The sequence below is a fragment of the Neodiprion pinetum genome, chromosome 2 (genome assembly GCF_021155775.2).
Source record: "Neodiprion pinetum isolate iyNeoPine1 chromosome 2, iyNeoPine1.2, whole genome shotgun sequence".
NCBI lineage: Eukaryota > Metazoa > Arthropoda > Insecta > Hymenoptera > Diprionidae > Neodiprion > Neodiprion pinetum.
The window spans coordinates 25333832-25352473 of NC_060233.1; the positions used below are offsets into that span (position 1 = coordinate 25333832).

At 38.5% G+C, this 18642-nt stretch overlaps 1 protein-coding gene and 1 long non-coding RNA gene across 7 annotated transcripts in view; one reads left to right on the plus strand and one right to left on the minus strand.

The window, feature by feature from the left end:
• Window positions 1-2999, plus strand: part of LOC124211124 (uncharacterized) — an 80661-nt gene extending 77662 nt beyond the window's left edge. The window contains exons 2-4 of the long non-coding RNA XR_006881396.2: window positions 1066-1590; window positions 1835-2071; window positions 2151-2999. This is a non-coding gene — a long non-coding RNA (uncharacterized lncRNA). The remainder of the gene's footprint in view (window positions 1-1065; window positions 1591-1834; window positions 2072-2150) is intronic.
• Window positions 3000-7332: 4333 nt separating this feature from the next.
• LKRSDH (lysine ketoglutarate reductase/saccharopine dehydrogenase) overlaps window positions 7333-18642 on the minus strand; it is an 82712-nt gene continuing 71402 nt past the window's right edge. For all 6 annotated transcript variants that reach the window (XM_046609944.2, XM_046609946.2, XM_069133632.1 and 3 more), the window contains 4 exons: window positions 16877-17126; window positions 10495-10758; window positions 10020-10401; window positions 7333-9430 (listed from right to left, as the gene is read on the minus strand). In XM_046609944.2, the coding sequence (XP_046465900.1) occupies window positions 9315-9430; window positions 10020-10401; window positions 10495-10758; window positions 16877-17126 (1012 nt within the window). In that variant the 3' untranslated portion in view covers window positions 7333-9314. The remainder of the gene's footprint in view (window positions 9431-10019; window positions 10402-10494; window positions 10759-16876; window positions 17127-18642) is intronic.

An 18642-nucleotide genomic window follows, 5' to 3' on the forward strand; every position in this document is an offset into this window, starting at 1 on the left:
GAAAAGAGAGAGCAGTACTCCCGGTATATCTCTGTCCTTTATATGTAATTGTCAGTGTCTCTTATAGGAGCGCTTAGTCTATAAGTCTATGGTTCAAACCACGCGAGATTTCAATATATCTGTCATGTCGGTAGGGTTGGCACCAGCCCCCCGACATACGCTGCTAAAAGTGGATCACAAAATGTCCCTTGATTCTGCCGCCAATTTCCACCACTAGTGGCGCTAGTAGTTACCTGACGAGCTTGCGCGCAGTCAGCGAGGGCAGCGAGCGTGTCAGAAGTCTACTAATAGCGCAACGTAGAAGAACTAAAAAACGGGGATAAGACGCGTACAATTTTTTAGTATACGAGCAGTGGTGAGTGTCAGGGGGCTGGTTGGCGCTACTTCTCGCTGAAAATTGAGCTTAAAGTGGGATTTAGAAAATCTTTAAAGACGTGTTGACACGGTGCTAGAAATCGGTCCGAGTTCTCGGATACAGGTTTACTAACTTAAATTTCACCATCATTTTGCGCTCGGAAGAATCTAGACTGCGCTGCGCTGCGGCCGAAACCGTGAAGTTGAACGGTAATTATTTACATGCTACCAACAGTGCAGAATCCTAAATAGATAAGCGATTGAATACTATATCATATGAGATAACGAATGAGAAAAAAAAATTGAAAAAAGTGCTCGCTATTGCTTTAATAGTTGATATATTTTCATTTTGTATTTGATATTTACCTTTGAAATTCACACATGCGTGATGCAAACTCTGCAATCATCTGCAATTGGCTGCCTGAATTCGAACAGGAGTGAATGCAGCAACTAGTACGGAATAATGTGACGCGATCCATTTTTTCATTCGCGTTTTCGATCCACGATTTACGTCCGAGTTTGCTGTATACACGATACGAGTTCTGGTAACATTTTCTCGGTCAGAGAAATCGGTCCGATTTCCAGCACCGTGTAAACACGTCTTAAGTGGGAGGCGCACTTTAAGATCCCCACTTAAAGCGTATGTGTAAACCAGGCATAAGGGAGGTCAAGACACGCGTGGGCAACAAATTTCGTGAGAATGCGCCAAAGGTTTCGCATGACAATGGATGCTTTCCATTTAGAGCACAATATGACACGGTGTAAACATTTCTGGTCTATTCCTTTGCCCGGATTGACCGCTTACAATGGAAATTTGTACACTGTCACACTGTGTTCTAAATGGAAAGCATCCGGTGTGGTTCTGATTCCTGACCACGGTCTTACGTACAGTAGCGCGATTCTGTAACTCGTTATGCTGTCGTTATGGACTCATAACGACAAGTTTCGTTATGCTACCGACCGCGTCGCTATTATAACGACAAATGCGATTCTGTACACTATTCTTAGCGAGTTTTGTCGTTATTAGTAACGAAAAGTATCGTTATGATGTCGTTACGGTGCGAGCGGATAGCGAGGCTCAGAGACCCCCTCGGTACGCTATAACGACGATTATAACGACACTTTGCACACGAGCTAGAGGAGTGGTGTGCGTTTCCCATATTTTTCTCGACTCCGAGAAAGTGCTTCGAAAAGTGCTCCGAAAGTGAAAAATAATTACGACGTTTGAAATAACAAGTAAGTAAGTTGAATTTTGCAGTAATTAGGAATTATCAATGCAGATTGACTTCAGAAAAAATTGTAGAATAGATTTCATTATTTTCTAAAAAAGAATAACATAACCTATAAATTGTAGTGTTGCTCCGAAGAACCCACAAAGTTGCTTCCACAAATATAATTATTCATTAATTTCATTAATAATTCATTTCTACTATTAAGTCTATTATTTACGCTGTTTCTTTGATTATCTTCAATCTCAAAGGATCATGGCTATCGAATACCTTGCTTGGGATGTATTCGTTCTTGAGGAAAGATTACGTCGACTCGAACGTCGTGTGGAAAGAAGGCGACTGAGAGATGCTCAGAATCCTTTTCAGCTACCACGAGAAGAGTTTCTCAGCCTTTTTCGCCTGCCTCAAGAAGCTGTGATGAATCTTGGTTAACACCTTAAGCGCAGTCAAAGCGAAAATATTTTTCACTGTTCAGCAAAGCAGCATAGGTTCAGTTTGAGTTTTATATACATAATATGCATATTATATTTAGTCTACTTTTTTCTAAATCAACATATTTTCCATCAGGTGATGCTGGATATCCGTTGGAGCCTTGGCTGTTAACACCTCTGGCCAATTTTCCTGAAGATACGCGACAACATCAAAATACACAACAACTATGTAAGGCTAGAAGCGTCGTCGAGCGGTTTTTTGGAGTTTTTAAATCTGTGTGGAGATGCTTGTCATACCAGCGAGTCTTGATGTACGAACCAGCGTTCGCAGCGAAAATTGTTAATGCGTGTGCAGTACTGCACAACATGAGAGTGCAACTACGATTAAACAATGAAGATGACGAACAATTAGCACCGATAGCTCATCCTGTAGAGAATGATGTTGATCCGATGGATCAAGATGAAGAATACAACAGACGAGAACCACGCGCTTTGGCTCAACGAATTCAACAACAAATTATGAGAGAAAGATTTACCAACATCCGTGATGCGGAAGAATAGAATACAGAATATGGAATGATGTTTATGGTTAAATTGCCAACAAGTATAATGTTTAAAGGTGATGAGAGAAATTAACGACAACAGAGTCAGGGCGGTGTTACGCTCCGACGTACCGCCTTGGCGTACCTTTTTCAAAATTCCATGTCATTTCATTTCTTTAATATCTTCAATGCACAAATATTATTTCATCAAAATCTCATAGGCTCATAGGAGTAAGGCTCCGGTCAAGCATCTCTAGACGCCAGGTTCGATTCCTGGCTCCGTCGTTAATTTTTCAAACTCACCAATTTTTCGAATTTACATTCCTTCAACTATAATGTTTACAATTGATTGTACATAAAGAAATATTCAATTGTGTTTTTAAAGTATAACTTTATTTTATAAAAAATATTCACCCTTTTTAACTTGAACAAAAAATAAAAACGCGAAAAATCTTTATTCTAAAGTAGACCTCAATTTTTTTTTCAAGTGGTATTGTTTTTAAATAGCTTTGCCTCCATGAAATTAACAAACTCAAAGACTTCTTGAAGTATTGAAAATATTAAAGCTACAGTTATGATCTTTAGTAAAAAATGGGAGTAGTTATATAATTTTACTCTTCAGAATATTGGTTCTACGTGAAGAACCCAATGGTGGTCCATGCAAAAAGAATAGTGAGGAAAACGTAGAAGCAGTAAACGCTGCATGGGGATTCACGACACGTGGTCAAAGGGCTCCTTTTAAGAGTATGAGTGCAAATAAATTTTTTTATTTGTATTAAAATTTATTAAAAGTATTAAACGGTGTTAAGATATAATAACAATGATGATATTTATATTTACAATGTTCACTATATGATGGATTTGCACTGACTGTGACTGAGTGATTGTGCGCGCCTCGATTTAAACCTTCATGCGCGCCACCACGGCACGAATTTCAACTATTTTAAGGCGAGTTTCGATAAAATTCTAGTTAGGGATGAAAATGTGCCACCGAAATTATATTTGAAATGAAGCATATAACCTAAAATCAGCGCGTGCGTCATACTCACGGTCTTACATACGCGTGAAACGCTATTGCGTTTTAAAAAAAAAGGTGGTTAAACCATGTGCGGTACCACGGTGTAAAAAATTATCGAAATTGGTTAACTAATAAAAACAACACCGTTTCTTCAAACAACATACGTTTATTTCATTTATTACCTTCGTAGATTTGTTATTCGTACATACACATGAAATTTATATTTTCTTTTCCTTCAAATGAACGAGATTGATATAGATAATTTGTTTACATTTTTTTCTAATATTTAAGTTATAGCCCCGCTTGGGGTTTAATCAAACTTGGTGGTTTATTCGGTTAGGTCACCGCCTGAATTAATTCAAACGCAAGCAATACAAGTATTCCATAATTTGATAAGTAAACCATAAATTTTAATAATGACGGCTGAAAATAGGAAACGGAGATGATACTCTTTGCCTTCAGTCTCCATACATATATCATCCATAATAATTATATCATACCAATATTTATATTAACTACTTTCATTCATAACGATTCATTACTTGCAATAACAATAATAATATTATTATTAGGTTGGCGCTGCATTGCGCACGCGTCGATTATCCATCCCTCGATCACAACGCCGACCTGGCGGCCACAAAGTGAGATAAATAACCGGCCGTGAAATGAACCACCCCCACTACCTTCGTTGCCAGACCTGTATGTAAGACCGTGTTCCTGACCTGTCACAATGATTAACCTCAAAATATATACGTGCTTCTATTTATTTCGTGAACGTCAGGACACTAAGGGCGCAACTCGTTAATGGTTAACCTCAAAAAATTCAGCAAGATTGGTCAAAACTGGTTAATGCGGTAATGTAAGTTTGATAGTAAAATTTTTTATATAATATTTTGGGCGAACGCGCATAGAACATTTTTGCCCACGTTATAGTGAGAAAAACTGGAACACGCGTGTCTTGACCTGTCTAATCTAGGAACCTTAGTCCCATGTGCACACCGAAAACGGGTCACGTAAAGGTGGAACGGTGAATTTCCCTTGAGTTGCGCTCCGTGTGTTCTGTTTTATTCTTAACACCATGCGTATGGATGTTCCGTATTCCGTGAAATTTTTCCGATCTGGGCAGATTATGTTCTAATGTATACGTAGTCGCAATTTTCACCGAGAACAATAAATAAAAAGAATAAGGAAAATACAAATACATATTTTTAAAAGAACATTTTTTTGCTTGCAACAAATTTCTTAAAATACAATAGCAAGCTTTAATACACGTTTCAACAGAGGTTACGTATTCCATGTATTTGGTTCAGAAGCTAGTGCTGTAAAAGACAGGAGTGAAAGTCGTTCCGTTCCAATGCTTATTTTTCCGATGTCCTATCATTTGCTTTTCTCAAAAATTCTACAATAGATTTTGGTTTGATTTGTATTTCTTTCAATTCATCGTGCCTTTGTACTTGAAATATGATGCAAATAAAATTACATTTTCGAAAATAAAAGAAAATTAAAAGTACATTTACACGGTCCGTTCCTTACATGCGACAGGTAAGGAAAAGAGCATCGAAGCGGAATTGACAATCAGAAGACAAAAGTGCGGATACCGCGGACAATTTATCGTTTTCGAGGAAAATTTATCGTTCAGTCTTTCCATGATCTGTGTTTCGTGTAAACATAGGTCGTCACCCTGAGGCTGAGATTTCATGGGCAACAAAAAGTAGCAGCAGCAGCAGCAGCAATGCACTGAAAGTGACTAACACTTCCGGCGCAAGTTTTTTCTGCTTGAAGCTCATTCATCCGAACAGCAGAGCAGCAAACGCAAGACATTTTATGAGCAGCGCTGCTGCTGCGTGACATCACTAGACAGATATTAGTAACATCTATTGAATTATTAAGTTGTTGCTGCATTTTATTGCCCATGAAATCCCAGCTTAAGATCGAGAACCTTGTAAAGAGAAGGTATCAAACAACCGTCTATGTATTCGAAATATCGCTGTATGAAATATAAGAATAAAAGTTATTAATGAGAATCTAAACCCATATTACGAAACCCTGGCACTACAGAAAGCTATAATATTATCACATTAGCATTATGATTAACATACACCATTATATTAGCACCATAATTGACTGACACCCACTATATACAAACGTTACATAATACTTAACAATACCATCTTGCGACATGGAATTTAGAGCCGCATTATAGGCAACCTCTGCTACACCATATAGCCTTGGAGATAAAATAAGACTGTAATACAATTGACATGTAACCGATATAATATAGAATTATATGCGATATTGCAATAATCTATAAAATCAGTGACTGCGGAGCCTCTAAAACCATGAATACAAACCATCCAGTATAAATCATAAAATCCTTTCCGAAACACCGTATTGTATGCAACATGTACAAACATCTAGAGGCAATGTAGATCTCTGATGTGGAACAATATGGAATGCTACCGGAAGAGCATATCAAGACTATGATAGTTGAAACCACTGAAGGTAAGCGAACTCACCGGATGATTCCGTAGGGTGAAGCAATTGAATATCAATCCAAAAGTATAATGATGAATACATTATCGTAATAGCATTGAAACTTCGGTTACCTTTGGGTTCGATCTCGTCGCTACTCTCAAGTCGAGGAATGGAGGAAGGAACAAGAATTGATGTGATGAAGGTTTATGATTAAATCTATAAATGCTTTATTGGAATAGTGACAACTTTAAATATATAGTTGAATGAAGTGGATTGTTTAAATGTTGCAATTGGAATGGATTTGATGGAGAGCGGAATAGAAGTGTATTTATCGAACGTTGCAGCAGAAGTATCTTTGGTAGAGGGTGGAATAGAAGTTGATTGGTCGAACGTTGAAATACAAATGGGCCTGAGACAAATCGTACAAGTGGACGAAAGGTGCGGGAATCCAGAATAGTGGGGAATAGATCTAGCATAGTAAGAACGATAGCAAGTAACGTGAGAATGGATAGAAATAGGGCAGGATGGAGAATATAGTGGTATTATGAGGAATGTGGAAGAGTTAACAGGTAGAGGTGGTCGAAGAAGATGAGGAGGACGTGTGGCGGAAGGCCGGACGTAACAATACGTTGCAAAGTTTCGCCATGACTCAAGTGACGAGCTTAAGCTTGATGACTCGTTGGTCAACAATGGAAGTCTCGTCCGCCTCGGTCCCCTTCGCGGCAAAGCTCTACATTGGCGCTCCCTTCGTAGCCTCGTGGATTTTCTCAGTTCGCGATGATAGCTCCACACTCGCCCCCCGTCCTCCAGGGTTCCCGCGTTGGTGTCGCCAGATGAAGGGGATGAATTCGCTGCCGAGCCTCCACTTGTTTCGCATTGATTCGAAACAAACTTAAATAAAAATTCTGAAATATTTTATTCACTACACTGTAAAGTGTTCCCTCTGGGAGTTTCGGCAGCGTGACCCTCGTCCTAGTTATCTTTTTCTACTCTATCTGCAGATTTCCCTTATTGTGTATCCCGCCTGGGGTTCAGGGAGCCGTTTGTAGCGTTCATCGAAATGGCCGCATTACAGGGTAATTGATAAATGGCATGGATAAGCTCGCGAATTTAGGAATAGGTGTATGAAGCACAAGGTGCTAAGATGGGCACTCAGAGTGAAACGGGAGACGGAAGCGGAGAAACTCACAAGTGCAGCACACTACGATACCGAGCAGCTTTTACGCCCCCGTGTACCTGTTTAAAAATTTCATTTGATTTAGAATAATTTCTCAAGTCGCATGTTATCAGGCAAATATTTTTATTCTTATAACAACCAGTTTCACCCCTATAAGTAAAAGTCACGTAGAAATAGGTAGTAGTCTCCAATATTATCTGACATTAATGGTCACATAGTGAGTACCAAGAACTGAAGTAAGAAACGCTGAGCTAAGTACCAGTAGCTCAACCTGAAAATCTCTCTTTTGTTCAAACGTATTTTTCATCAATAATTATGACAAACCACTTACACCAGAGTGCCAAATTAAAATAGAGTAATTAGTATACTGGATGAATGTACGTGTGAAAGTTACATTAAGATATCTTTTATCAATATTTCAATTATATAAATGATAAGACTGACAACGGTTGGATTAACCAGGTCTCGTTTCAGCAGAAAGAGTTGACTCAGAGGTCCAGCTTCAGGTCAATCTTACACCTCATTGGCTAATTAATGCGTGCATTAATACGCAAAGTTGCAACCGTGGGCTCTTAGAGCCTCAGGCTCAAGAAGCCCTGTCTTTCGTCTGTGAAGATGCGAGATGCGTGGACGTCAACCCGGATTTGCCCTTCCGAGCAGAGTAGTGTTGAAAAATCTTAATTGTGACCTGCTTAAGTCTCGTTAATAATATTATAATAACGATTTGATCTACAAGAATTATGGGAAATCGTTACTATGCTATGGGCTAAACTAAAAACAAGAGAGTTGCTCTCAGGGCAGAACTTGATTTGATTTTGGAAATTGGAATAATCACAAAGCGTTTATTCTCAAAACGAGCAGAATTAGTACAGAACAGAAAAGTTGAAACGAAGGTGATTAGTCCCCCCCCCTACTAATGTCTGTCCATGTACATAGGACAATGTTGTGTTCCATGGACACAGGTCTTTAGAGCATTTGCTGAATAAATTTTATGAAAGTTACATGTAATGCTAACATTCAATGAAATATCATTCATATAATATAATGTTGTACTTAGGTAAAGGGATTTAGGTAGAAATAAGAATTACACAGGTTAGGTGTTTCGTATATTGAAGCCACGTGTGGATCCGTACTCTACTCGGCCAAGATGATGGACTGAGCTGTGTATGCCGTACTTCCGAAGATCATCGCTTGGGCGGGATTTCATCGCCGTAAGGTGCGTTCACGTAATGTATAGATAGAATATTAAATTTTGAGTGAATGCCGTTTGAACACCACCGGATATGATATCAGCGTTATTGAACACCAAATAAACCGAAAGCTGTATTGAACACTAGATTAATTGAATACAGACCGATTAGATACAGAGATTCATCGGACACAGCCCGATTGGACCCCAGAATTTTTGGACACCGTCCGATCGGATATAAAGAATTAAAATAATTTCAGATAGTCTGGTTGGACACACACTGATTAATCAAACATTGCATAAACGCACCGAGAAATTAAATATATGTTCAAGCACTCGGTTGAAATTAAAATCTGTTGGATGTGGAAACATAACGCTGAAGTCCTATTTTCAGACCTATTGCGAAAGACGTGAGCTCCGTCTTCGGTGTTCACTTATTGTTAGTATATCCAGTTAGCAACACTATGAAGATTTCTCACGCCATGAAATGGGGTAGTAAGTAACTGATGCTGCAGTGGTGAAAAAAAAATTCTGTGTACATCCCTCAATCTTAAATCACGAATCCCATCAATTTTAATCTAAATATGTACTGCTATATATGTATACTCTGGCGATTTCGATTTTCGGAATCGATGTAAAAATCGGACCTTGGGGTTACTTTTACGCATCTGACAAATTTTTGTTCCGATCGAGTGCTCAAATATTTATTTAATTCCTTTCTTAATTTTAAAATCGAAATCGCTGGTGTCCGATCGAACTATATCAAATAAATTTTGGCGTCTATTCAAGCTGCTTCCGATCAGTCTGTATCCAACAATGTTGTTACCCTATCACATGGTATCCAAACGAGCCTTTCTCCTCAATTATAAATTGACTGATGAACACTCTATCATAAAACTTTACAGCCATTTCGATGTTTCAAAAGACTCCAAACCCTCAGCTCTCAGCCTGTTGAGCATAGGGCGATAGATGTCTGGTGTGAACGGAAGAATGACTCCTCTCTGCTGTATTTCACCTGTAATGTCAAATATATAGGGATCAGAAGTAAACACATGCACTCTCTTTTATACCCACAGGGAGCATACAAGTCGGATGAAAAAATAAAAGTGGGCCAAAGGTAAGTCGTTGCTGGAAGTTCGTTACTTTTTCAATAGCATTCAAGCATTGCATTTCCAGACAATGCTGGCATCCGAAAATAAAGTACTGAAAGTTTCACTATTTCTTGCACACGGTGTTTCAAATCTTTATACGAAACAATGACATTACCAAAATGTGAAAATTCAAACTGTAATCCCAGTGATAATTGACAAAAAATCATTAAAATTTTCAGGGCATAATAAAGGAATTCTTTTTTTTTTTGCATGAATCCAAACCAAATTATACCTATACAATATTAGATTTCGTATTAAAGTGATTGAAAATATTTACAATGAATATTCGTGAAACAAAAGTTATAAAGCATCAACTACTAGTTGGCGAGATGTTTTCTATAAATAACTTGATAACTACACCTATGCCAATATTGGTTTATCACTTATTATTAGCACTTGGTCAGCCAGTGGAGGGTTGACGAATTATAATACATTTTCAACCAATTTCATTACCATCGATGATCATTTTCGTCGCTATTCCAGCTAGATACCCAACAGCAGAAGCCATTGCAGAATGTCCTTGCGGATTTCCATAAGCCACTAGATTTATTCCTTTCTCCTCTCTCTTATTGTCTGGCCATATGATACCTACGTCGTGTCGAAGGATAATCAAATCCCGCTCATTCTCTTCTAGGCGAAGTTTTTTCGATAAATAATTACAGAGTGTATCAAGTGGAGTATTCAATTTAAGAACTAAATCTTCCTTCAAAAGTCCCAAATCCTCTATTGCCTGCATGCGATCCTCCGAACCAACTCTATCAGCGAGTTTTGTCTTCAAATTTTCATAGAAAATGTTATCGTTTGACAAGCCCAGTAGATTGCAAATCAGTGTACGCTGGTACAATCAAAACAGGTAATAAGTTATATAAGATTGTCAATTTTCGCAGATGATATGTTCACCGTAAGATGTGATTGCAGCATAACTTACCCAAGTGATATCTGGTCCATTAGGGTGTAAAATCGGATGCGGATTTGGATCTATTAGACCCAGCAGCTGCATTCCTTGTATGGTATCTGAATATCCTTTGAAACGTAGCGTACCCCGTAAAATTGTTGTCGCATGATTAATTCCATAAAGTTCCTTGTATATAGTACTATCGCGATTTGGGAAACCCTCTAGAGAAAAACCAGGAAGGAAATTCAGACCTTGCACGGACGACATGAGGTCTCCACCTCCGGAGATCTCCACTACCTGTTGATCATTTATTCATGCCTTACTTTGCAAAGGTTAAGCTACGGGGAGGAACGCTCTACAATGGTCCCAAATCCCAAATCTTCGGACAAAAATAGAAGGTACTGTGTAATCGCTACAAAATTTGGTGCCCGGGGGTTTTCAAGGGCGCTGAACCCAAATCTGAAGTCAAATTTTCACAAAACAAGATGGCGGGCCAAAAATGGCGGAAAATTGTCTTCAAAATTCAATTAATCTTCACGAAATCTGGTACTCAGGGGCTTTCGAGGTCGCTGAACACGAATATATTTTGAAAGAACAGAAGAACATGCTAATATATGTATGTAGGATATAGTATATAGGTCAATTATCGAAATAAACAAGATAACTTCGAGTATATTCACTCATTTAATGAAAAATTACATTAAACACAAACTGTTAATAAACAAACCTATTTTTTAAGTTGGGAAAATTAGTCGCTATCTGTAGTCGCAGCAAAACTATCGTCATCACTATCGCTATAGTCGCTACTTAAAACGTCTTCATTATTGTGAACACTATTGTGACTTTAACAATGCAACTGCTTCGCGGGATAAGGATTTGGTTGCCTTACGTAAACTGGAAATGACAGGGTCCGATGAAACCAAAAGCCGCGAGAAAACATCTTCGATATTGTCCTTCCTACTACATTTTCTGGAAAAATCTTGTCGGAATGATTTTATGTATTTATTGCAAGCTTCCTGGGCTTCTTCTGACATCTGTCCTATTGGCAGCATCGAAAATTGTAGCATTTTCGCCCCGTGAATTAACAGTTTGTGTACAGTAGTGGGCATATGGTACCAACGATATAATAGCACGAATCTACGGGCTGTAGCAAGAGCGTATTCTTCAAACTTCTGTAAATTTATCTCAAAACCGCACGATATCACTTGTAAGATTATGTGAAATCTTTTTATTAGGTCCTCATCCAGTCCCGTAATAGATGCAGAAACGCTTGAATTTTGAAAAAAACGACGAGCGGTATTCCCGTCGTTTTTGCTACCGAAACCTTGTTTTGTCTGATCAATTAACAGGCCCAATTTTTCCCGGAAGCCTTCTTGTATATTTTTTTTACGATCTTCGATGCTTTTCTTATTCGAGGACCACGTTTCAATTTCTAATTTGTGCGAAATATGTAAAAGGCACTCAAAAAACCAAATCCAGGCGTGCAGGGAAGATATTCCGTACTGTAAATGATCTTCGTTTATCTTTTTCTTCAACATTTTGTCGATGTCGTTAAACTCTTTTGATGTACTGCCGCAGAGATAGCATCGTTGAGAAGATGTAGTAGATGTGATTGAGTTACAAATTTTTCCATCGGCCATTGTTAACGCTAATTTGTAGATCACATTAATTTCTTTTCCATTAACAATCATACGAAAAGTTAGGAGCTGATTTATTTGTTCTTTGATACCGTTTACTTCAGCCTGCGTTCCTTCCGCAGTCTCTTTTAAGAACTTGAATTTTATCGGTCTGCAAAATCGAAGGGATGAGGGTTGCGGATTTTGCCAAATAATTATGTCTTTGTTGTTTACCTCATCAACAAACATGAGCTGCAGTGGCACAAGCGAAATAAAAAAAATGGTCGCATCCGATTCACCTCTATCGTCATTGATAAATTTTTGTTTAAAAGTGCTTTGCCTGGATGTCCCGTCGCATCCCCAATTGCAAATCAAATTCATTTCAGAAATTTTATCGGATGAGAGGCAAGTCAAAACGTCTTCTTGCACTGACAATATGCGGCTCGCTGTGTGATCCAACAGTGCTTGAAGCTTCACTTCTGCCCTACTTCCAGTTATGGTTATATCATCTTTAGGCGGATAACATTTTTTTTTGGCCTGCAGCACACATTTGTAAGATGGATATATTTTCGAGTTAAGTTCTAGCACCCCGGAACGTATTCCCTGATACATATGTTTTGACATATGATACTCAATCATTAGAGACAGAGGAGTATCATCGGAATAACAATCTGCTGAAACAGTACGTAAAGATTGCCTGCATTTCGAAGCTCTAGTAGGACTACCCACGGTGACATCTTGGATTACCTTTGCGGCATCCAATTTTCCTTCAGCTCGAAGATTCATCTGAGTGGCAAGGGCAAGCTTTTCGGTACTGGACTGGTTACGTATATTTCCGATTTTTCTTCGTTTCGTCCGTTCGCCTGAGTTCTCAAAGCTTTTCGTAGGGTGATCACGAACGCGAACTGCAGGTGATTCTTCTTTTTCTATAGAGTTCCCGACCTCATAATTCCCGAAGACGACGAATGTGCTCAACCAATCCGTATTTTTTTGAAGAAACACAGCCTCGGTCCTCCTAGCTTGTTACCACTTTGTTCGCATGGAATACAATAATTGACGAATCGTTTATTTCTCAGTCTTTGATAACGTTTACAAGCAGCATAGTTTTTGAGACAAATGATTCTCGATGACTTCATGAGCTTCCTTTGCATTTTCGATCAAATGCTTCTTAACTAAGCGAAATATTTCCTCGCGAGTATGGCGAACTTCACTGTGTGTCTGCGAGCCTGGAAAAAAAGAATTCAATGATGAGATAACGATATATAATTTTAGAGAGTTAATAATAATACTACAACGCTGTAAAAAATAGAATAATAATATTATAAACAACAATTTTCAGCAACAAATTTGGCGGAAATAATCTCTTGACTTCGTGCCAGTCGTGCGCCGCGCGCTGTGCCGCGCCGCCGCCGAGCCTGAGGTCAATTCCCACGTCCATTTATAAAAAAAATCACCAAAACGGAAAAGGCAGTCGCAGGCAGCTAATCTTTGGTTACGTAATACTCAAGAGTCTAAAGAATGATATAAAACCCATCCGGTTACTTAATTATGTTTAATTATTAACTTTTACTCTACGTAAACATAATTTTTTTTCGTCGCGGGCCCGTGAATACACAGTAGATGTTTACATTTTTTGTTGCTTGGTGTGGGGTTCATATGAAAACCTGTACTGATATAGAAAATATACTCACTTCCAGGAGATTCCATTTTGTAGAATTGAAATAGCTGAATTCTACTCGAAGTTAATAAACTTTTAACATAGCCGAAGTTTTAGAGCGTAGCGCACAACCGACGCTACCTGCTCGCGCGCTCCGTTACGAACAGTTACGAATGAGATCCCAACGGCTAAACGCAACATCTGCTATTTCCCGACCTTTGAAAGGGACGCTAGTAATACTCCTCTACCTGACCCAATACTTAGAATTCCTTAAATAGAAACTTCATTTTTCGATTTTTGTCCAGCGATTTGGGATTTAGGACCACTGTGCGCTCTGTACGTACACAATTGAGTGCAAGTTCACTATCTATTACACAATGAGATTGTAGCAAGTGTCGAATGCACGTTTTATGACAATTCTTCACAGTATACATAACGTGAATCTCTTTTGAAGCGTACCGTTCCCAGTGACGCGGTCCACTTGTATCACCACATACTCAATTTTTACGTGAGCTGAACGGGGCGGGCGAATGCTGCCAACTCGATAATGTCGATGGCGTGTGTTGATACACGGAAAGGTTAGAATTAATTCCGGGACGCAATCAATACAAAAGAGATCGTGGAGATCTCACGATCCGTGATTAACGATCGGTATAACCGAACTAACAACAATTATTATAATAACTGACAACTGTTATTGCGGAATGCATGGATTTTGTGGAGAGTGTACTCTAGCAGAATAGAAAATCAGGCAAATGAACAGCATGTGAGTAAAACGATGTCTAATGAAATAAATTTTTTGCCCTCCGTAAGCGTAAAATGGGATTTTACAGTCCGTTTTACACACCGGTATGTTTAAAATGAAAAAGGGCTTAAATTTCCTGAATTGTTGTCACTTGTACTCATAGTTGAGGTTAGGTTGATTCTGAGAATTATTGGTTTAGTTTATCACCAGGAGCTGGCGCGGCAATCGTGTTTTGAAGTTACTTATTTGCTCAAAACACAATGCCGATCAAATTCGGGATAAAATAAAAGCTGAGCTTTGGGACGCATAATTAACAATTATAATTTTCAGTTTAAAAATTCAAAAATCAACAATTAATTGGTAAAGGTTGATTGAATTCAATTATACATTTGTGAATCACATAATCGAATTCAGTTCATTTTTTGTTTAGTTAAGAACCTTTCTGTAGTAAAACAGAAAATTCATATTCCCATTACTTTTAATGAAATTATATAAGTAAATATATTTATATAATGCGAGCATGTTTTACGCGTTTTTCCATGCATTTTTTCCATGGACAAAGTACTTGTTTATATGTCCGACATTTGAGTGAGTCTGCGAATGCGTATACCCGGAGTACTGTAAAGACTAATTTTAAGTCGTAGGCAAGAAGACTACATACCCAGGAGACCGAACTTGACTGTTCTGACTGGGGGTAGACCTGTATATGGCAGCCGACTGGCAGCGCTGCTAAGCAAGATGTACCAGCGCCGACCGATAATGCGCAGTCGAATAATTCATTACCCATCACATCCTTGACTGAGAATATGTATATAAAGACTGATAGCCCTGGGTTATTTTTCGTAACAGTTTGCCGGGTCAGCCGGGTATAGAGGTATTAGCAGTTTCCCGTATGATCAACCAATCAACTGACCACGCCGGTAAAAGAAGTTCTTCATAACCAATGCTTCGGACTGCTGTGTATTCTAATGACAATGTCTCTTCAAGACTGATTTTTTGAAATGATAGATTTTTACTGTGATCTCTCTAACAATGCTCGATGTCTTTTCTAATACATCTCCTTGCATTGTGCAGTACGTATTCAATTTATTGCTTCGCACTTATTCGACGACAACCAATTATGGAAGTTTCGACAAATGACACCATGTTTCTTTGTATGCTACCAGGCTGGGCCAGGAACGTTGAAAGGATTTGTCGATCAACTATGCTTTATGCTGTAGAATTACATTTTTTGTCGATCTATTTCCTTGAATGAATTTGAAACTGTTCGTAATTTAAATTTAATTGATAAATCCCGACTTTATTATGTTTGTTTCACTCTTGTGACAATTTGTAATTTTAACGTGTAAAACTTTAAAATGTAGGTAGGTTCAATTTATCATTGTATCGAATTTCGTTTTCAATTCTAAATTGATTTAATAACCAACGTGCTGGCTCGATTGTTGTTAAACTAATTCCTCACTGTACTGTAGCGAATTGACTTGTAATAAAATTTATTTCATCAGACACCATTTCACTCACATGCTGTTATCACTTGCCTGATTTTCTGTTCCATTACAGTATACTCTCTACAAAATTGATTCGTTCCGCAATAACAATTGCCGCTTACAGGGCAACCTCTCAAAAGAGGCGCTCACGGGCTGTGAGGGGATCACGTTTCTTAGAATCTCAGTTCCCGCACTCTGACTACAAATGCTCGTTCTCGAGAATTAGTTCTCGACCCTCTCAATAGTACCGCTCGAAAAAGTGTAACTTTCGTACTTTTGTGTTCCATTTACTTACATACGAGCATGGATTAAGGGAAGTGGTACTAGTGGGAGATTGTAATGTATTTTAATAATTGTAATTGGTTCAATTGTTTAAAATCTCTCCGCACTTTAACACACGCAACATGTCGCATTCGCTTTCCGGGTTTGACTCACGTAAAAGTTGAGCATTCGTTGGTGTTAGTGCGGTGTATCCCTTAGAACGGCACGCTTTAAGAGAGATTCACAGTATATATAAAAAGTTTATATACACCAAAACTGAATTATTTGTAGAATCTGGCAGTTCAGAATAATAATGGACCTTAGAAAATAGTAACTAGAAACTCTTTCAAAGTCTCTGTAACTATGCGTGGTCTTATCCATTCAAATGGCAGTACTATTCGTGGGAGCCTTGTTTTGAAAATTTCTCCATGGCGTAACTTGATTGACGTTTCTGGAAACAGGATGTTTGAAAAAAGCACCGAAAAGCTGATGAAATTTCACCAAAAAAACGTACTATGATAGTTGATACGAAACGGAGAAATTTGAAGAGTAATTGCCTTTTCGTTGTACTTATTGCTAACCATTTTACTAATTAAACATCAAGTACATAGGTATGTAAAGATAAGAACACAGATGTAATGAAATTGACCTGTCCTTGGTGAAGATATTTTGCCGGTGAAAGAGTGTTCAGTAATGCACCACGCGGTGACCAACTGAATTTATATCTCAATGGATTCGAGGAACATTCTGGAGCAGGCAGTCCTCCACACCATGAAACAAAAGATTCAATTTTCCCCCCAGCTTGGCGAGCGTCATCGATACATTCCATTGCCAATAGGTGATCGATCCCTGGGTCAAGACCCACCTCGTTCAATATTGTCACACCTTTGGATTCTGCACTGCATTGAAATAATCACGATTAAACAATTGAAAGCAATTTGTAAACTTACCTTTCTCTTATTTGTTACCTACAGGTATGCGTCTTTTCTTTCATACATGATACAATGCGAGTCTGCTGAGTAAAATGCTTCGATAGATCAATTTAAAATTGAAAATGGAAAATGCTTTTAAAAACATCATTTAAATATTTAAAATGTTAAATGCGAAATGCCATTTAAATTTTAAATGCCTGTTTTAAATGAAACCATTTTAAATATTACCCAGCAGTGCTTATAGTAAACTTTTCTCATACAGTAACACGGGTACAACACTCGAATCGCCACAGTTAGCACAAATCAACTCGTGTAATTCGAATCGTCTACTTCGCGAGGCCCTCACAATAATTATGAAATCACAATAATTATGGAAGTTGTATCTTTGCGAAAAGAGTATTATTTATATTAGACTTTAAGTTTTCGAATTCTAAAACGGAATCATAATTCTTTCTTCGACTGACAGATCAAATTACTGTTTCTTTGAAGCGCCATTAGGCTCTTTGTTCTTCTGTATGTTATAGGCAGTAAGGATCATCCCTTTATGAGAGAAAGACGTGTAAGCCCAATTTTTTTTTCGAAATATATCATATCACGTAACTAATGGTATAAGGACGTATCTGGAGGAAGGGCGTATAATTTTGTTTTATGCGGCATTCGCTACAAAAATACTGTAAACGTTCATCTACACTAAGAGCCGAAAAAATAGATAAAGATAGAAGGTCTCGTATTTGGTGGATACGCTTTTTCAATTATTGGTAAAGTCAAGCTTGAAAAAACGCGCGTGCTAAAATCAGGAAGCAAGATAGATTGACTTCACCAGGGTCACAGGTGTCTGGAAGATTATTATAATTATTGCACATTACACATAGTGGAGAGCGCAAATCAATGTTGCAGTGTATACGGACAAGCTGAAAGAAGGTCCTATGACGGGCTGAAATGCGAGGGACGTGAACAGCCAGAAGGGCCATTAGATCCGAACAATCTACGTAACCAGTGACAAGTTTAATCAAAAAAGAAACGGAGGCCACATTGCGCCGAGTTAAAGGGCGGGAGGGGGGGGATCCCAAAATGCGCGCACAAGCCAGCGTCGTTGACACTACGACGGGAATAAACAGAGTCCTTCCTGAACACTAGGTATTTCAGGAAGTTCCTCTGGACACCTTCAACTACCTTAATGTCGCGCGCGAGCATGGGATACTAGATAAGCGAGCCGTATTCAAGCTTAGAGCGAATAAACGAGTAATACAGCGTTTGCACGATTAACGGGGATTTAAAAGCTCTGAAGGTCCTGATCAGGAATCTCAGCATTTTAGTCGAATGGAAACCATAGCCGAGATATGGTGAGCCAACAGAAACTTAAAATCAAAGGTAATGCCTAAGTCAGAGGTCACACTAACTCTGACAAAGGCAATACTGCCTATACGGTAGCTAAAGGAGACTGTGGTATCAGTGTGCGAGAATGATAAAATCTTGTACTTAC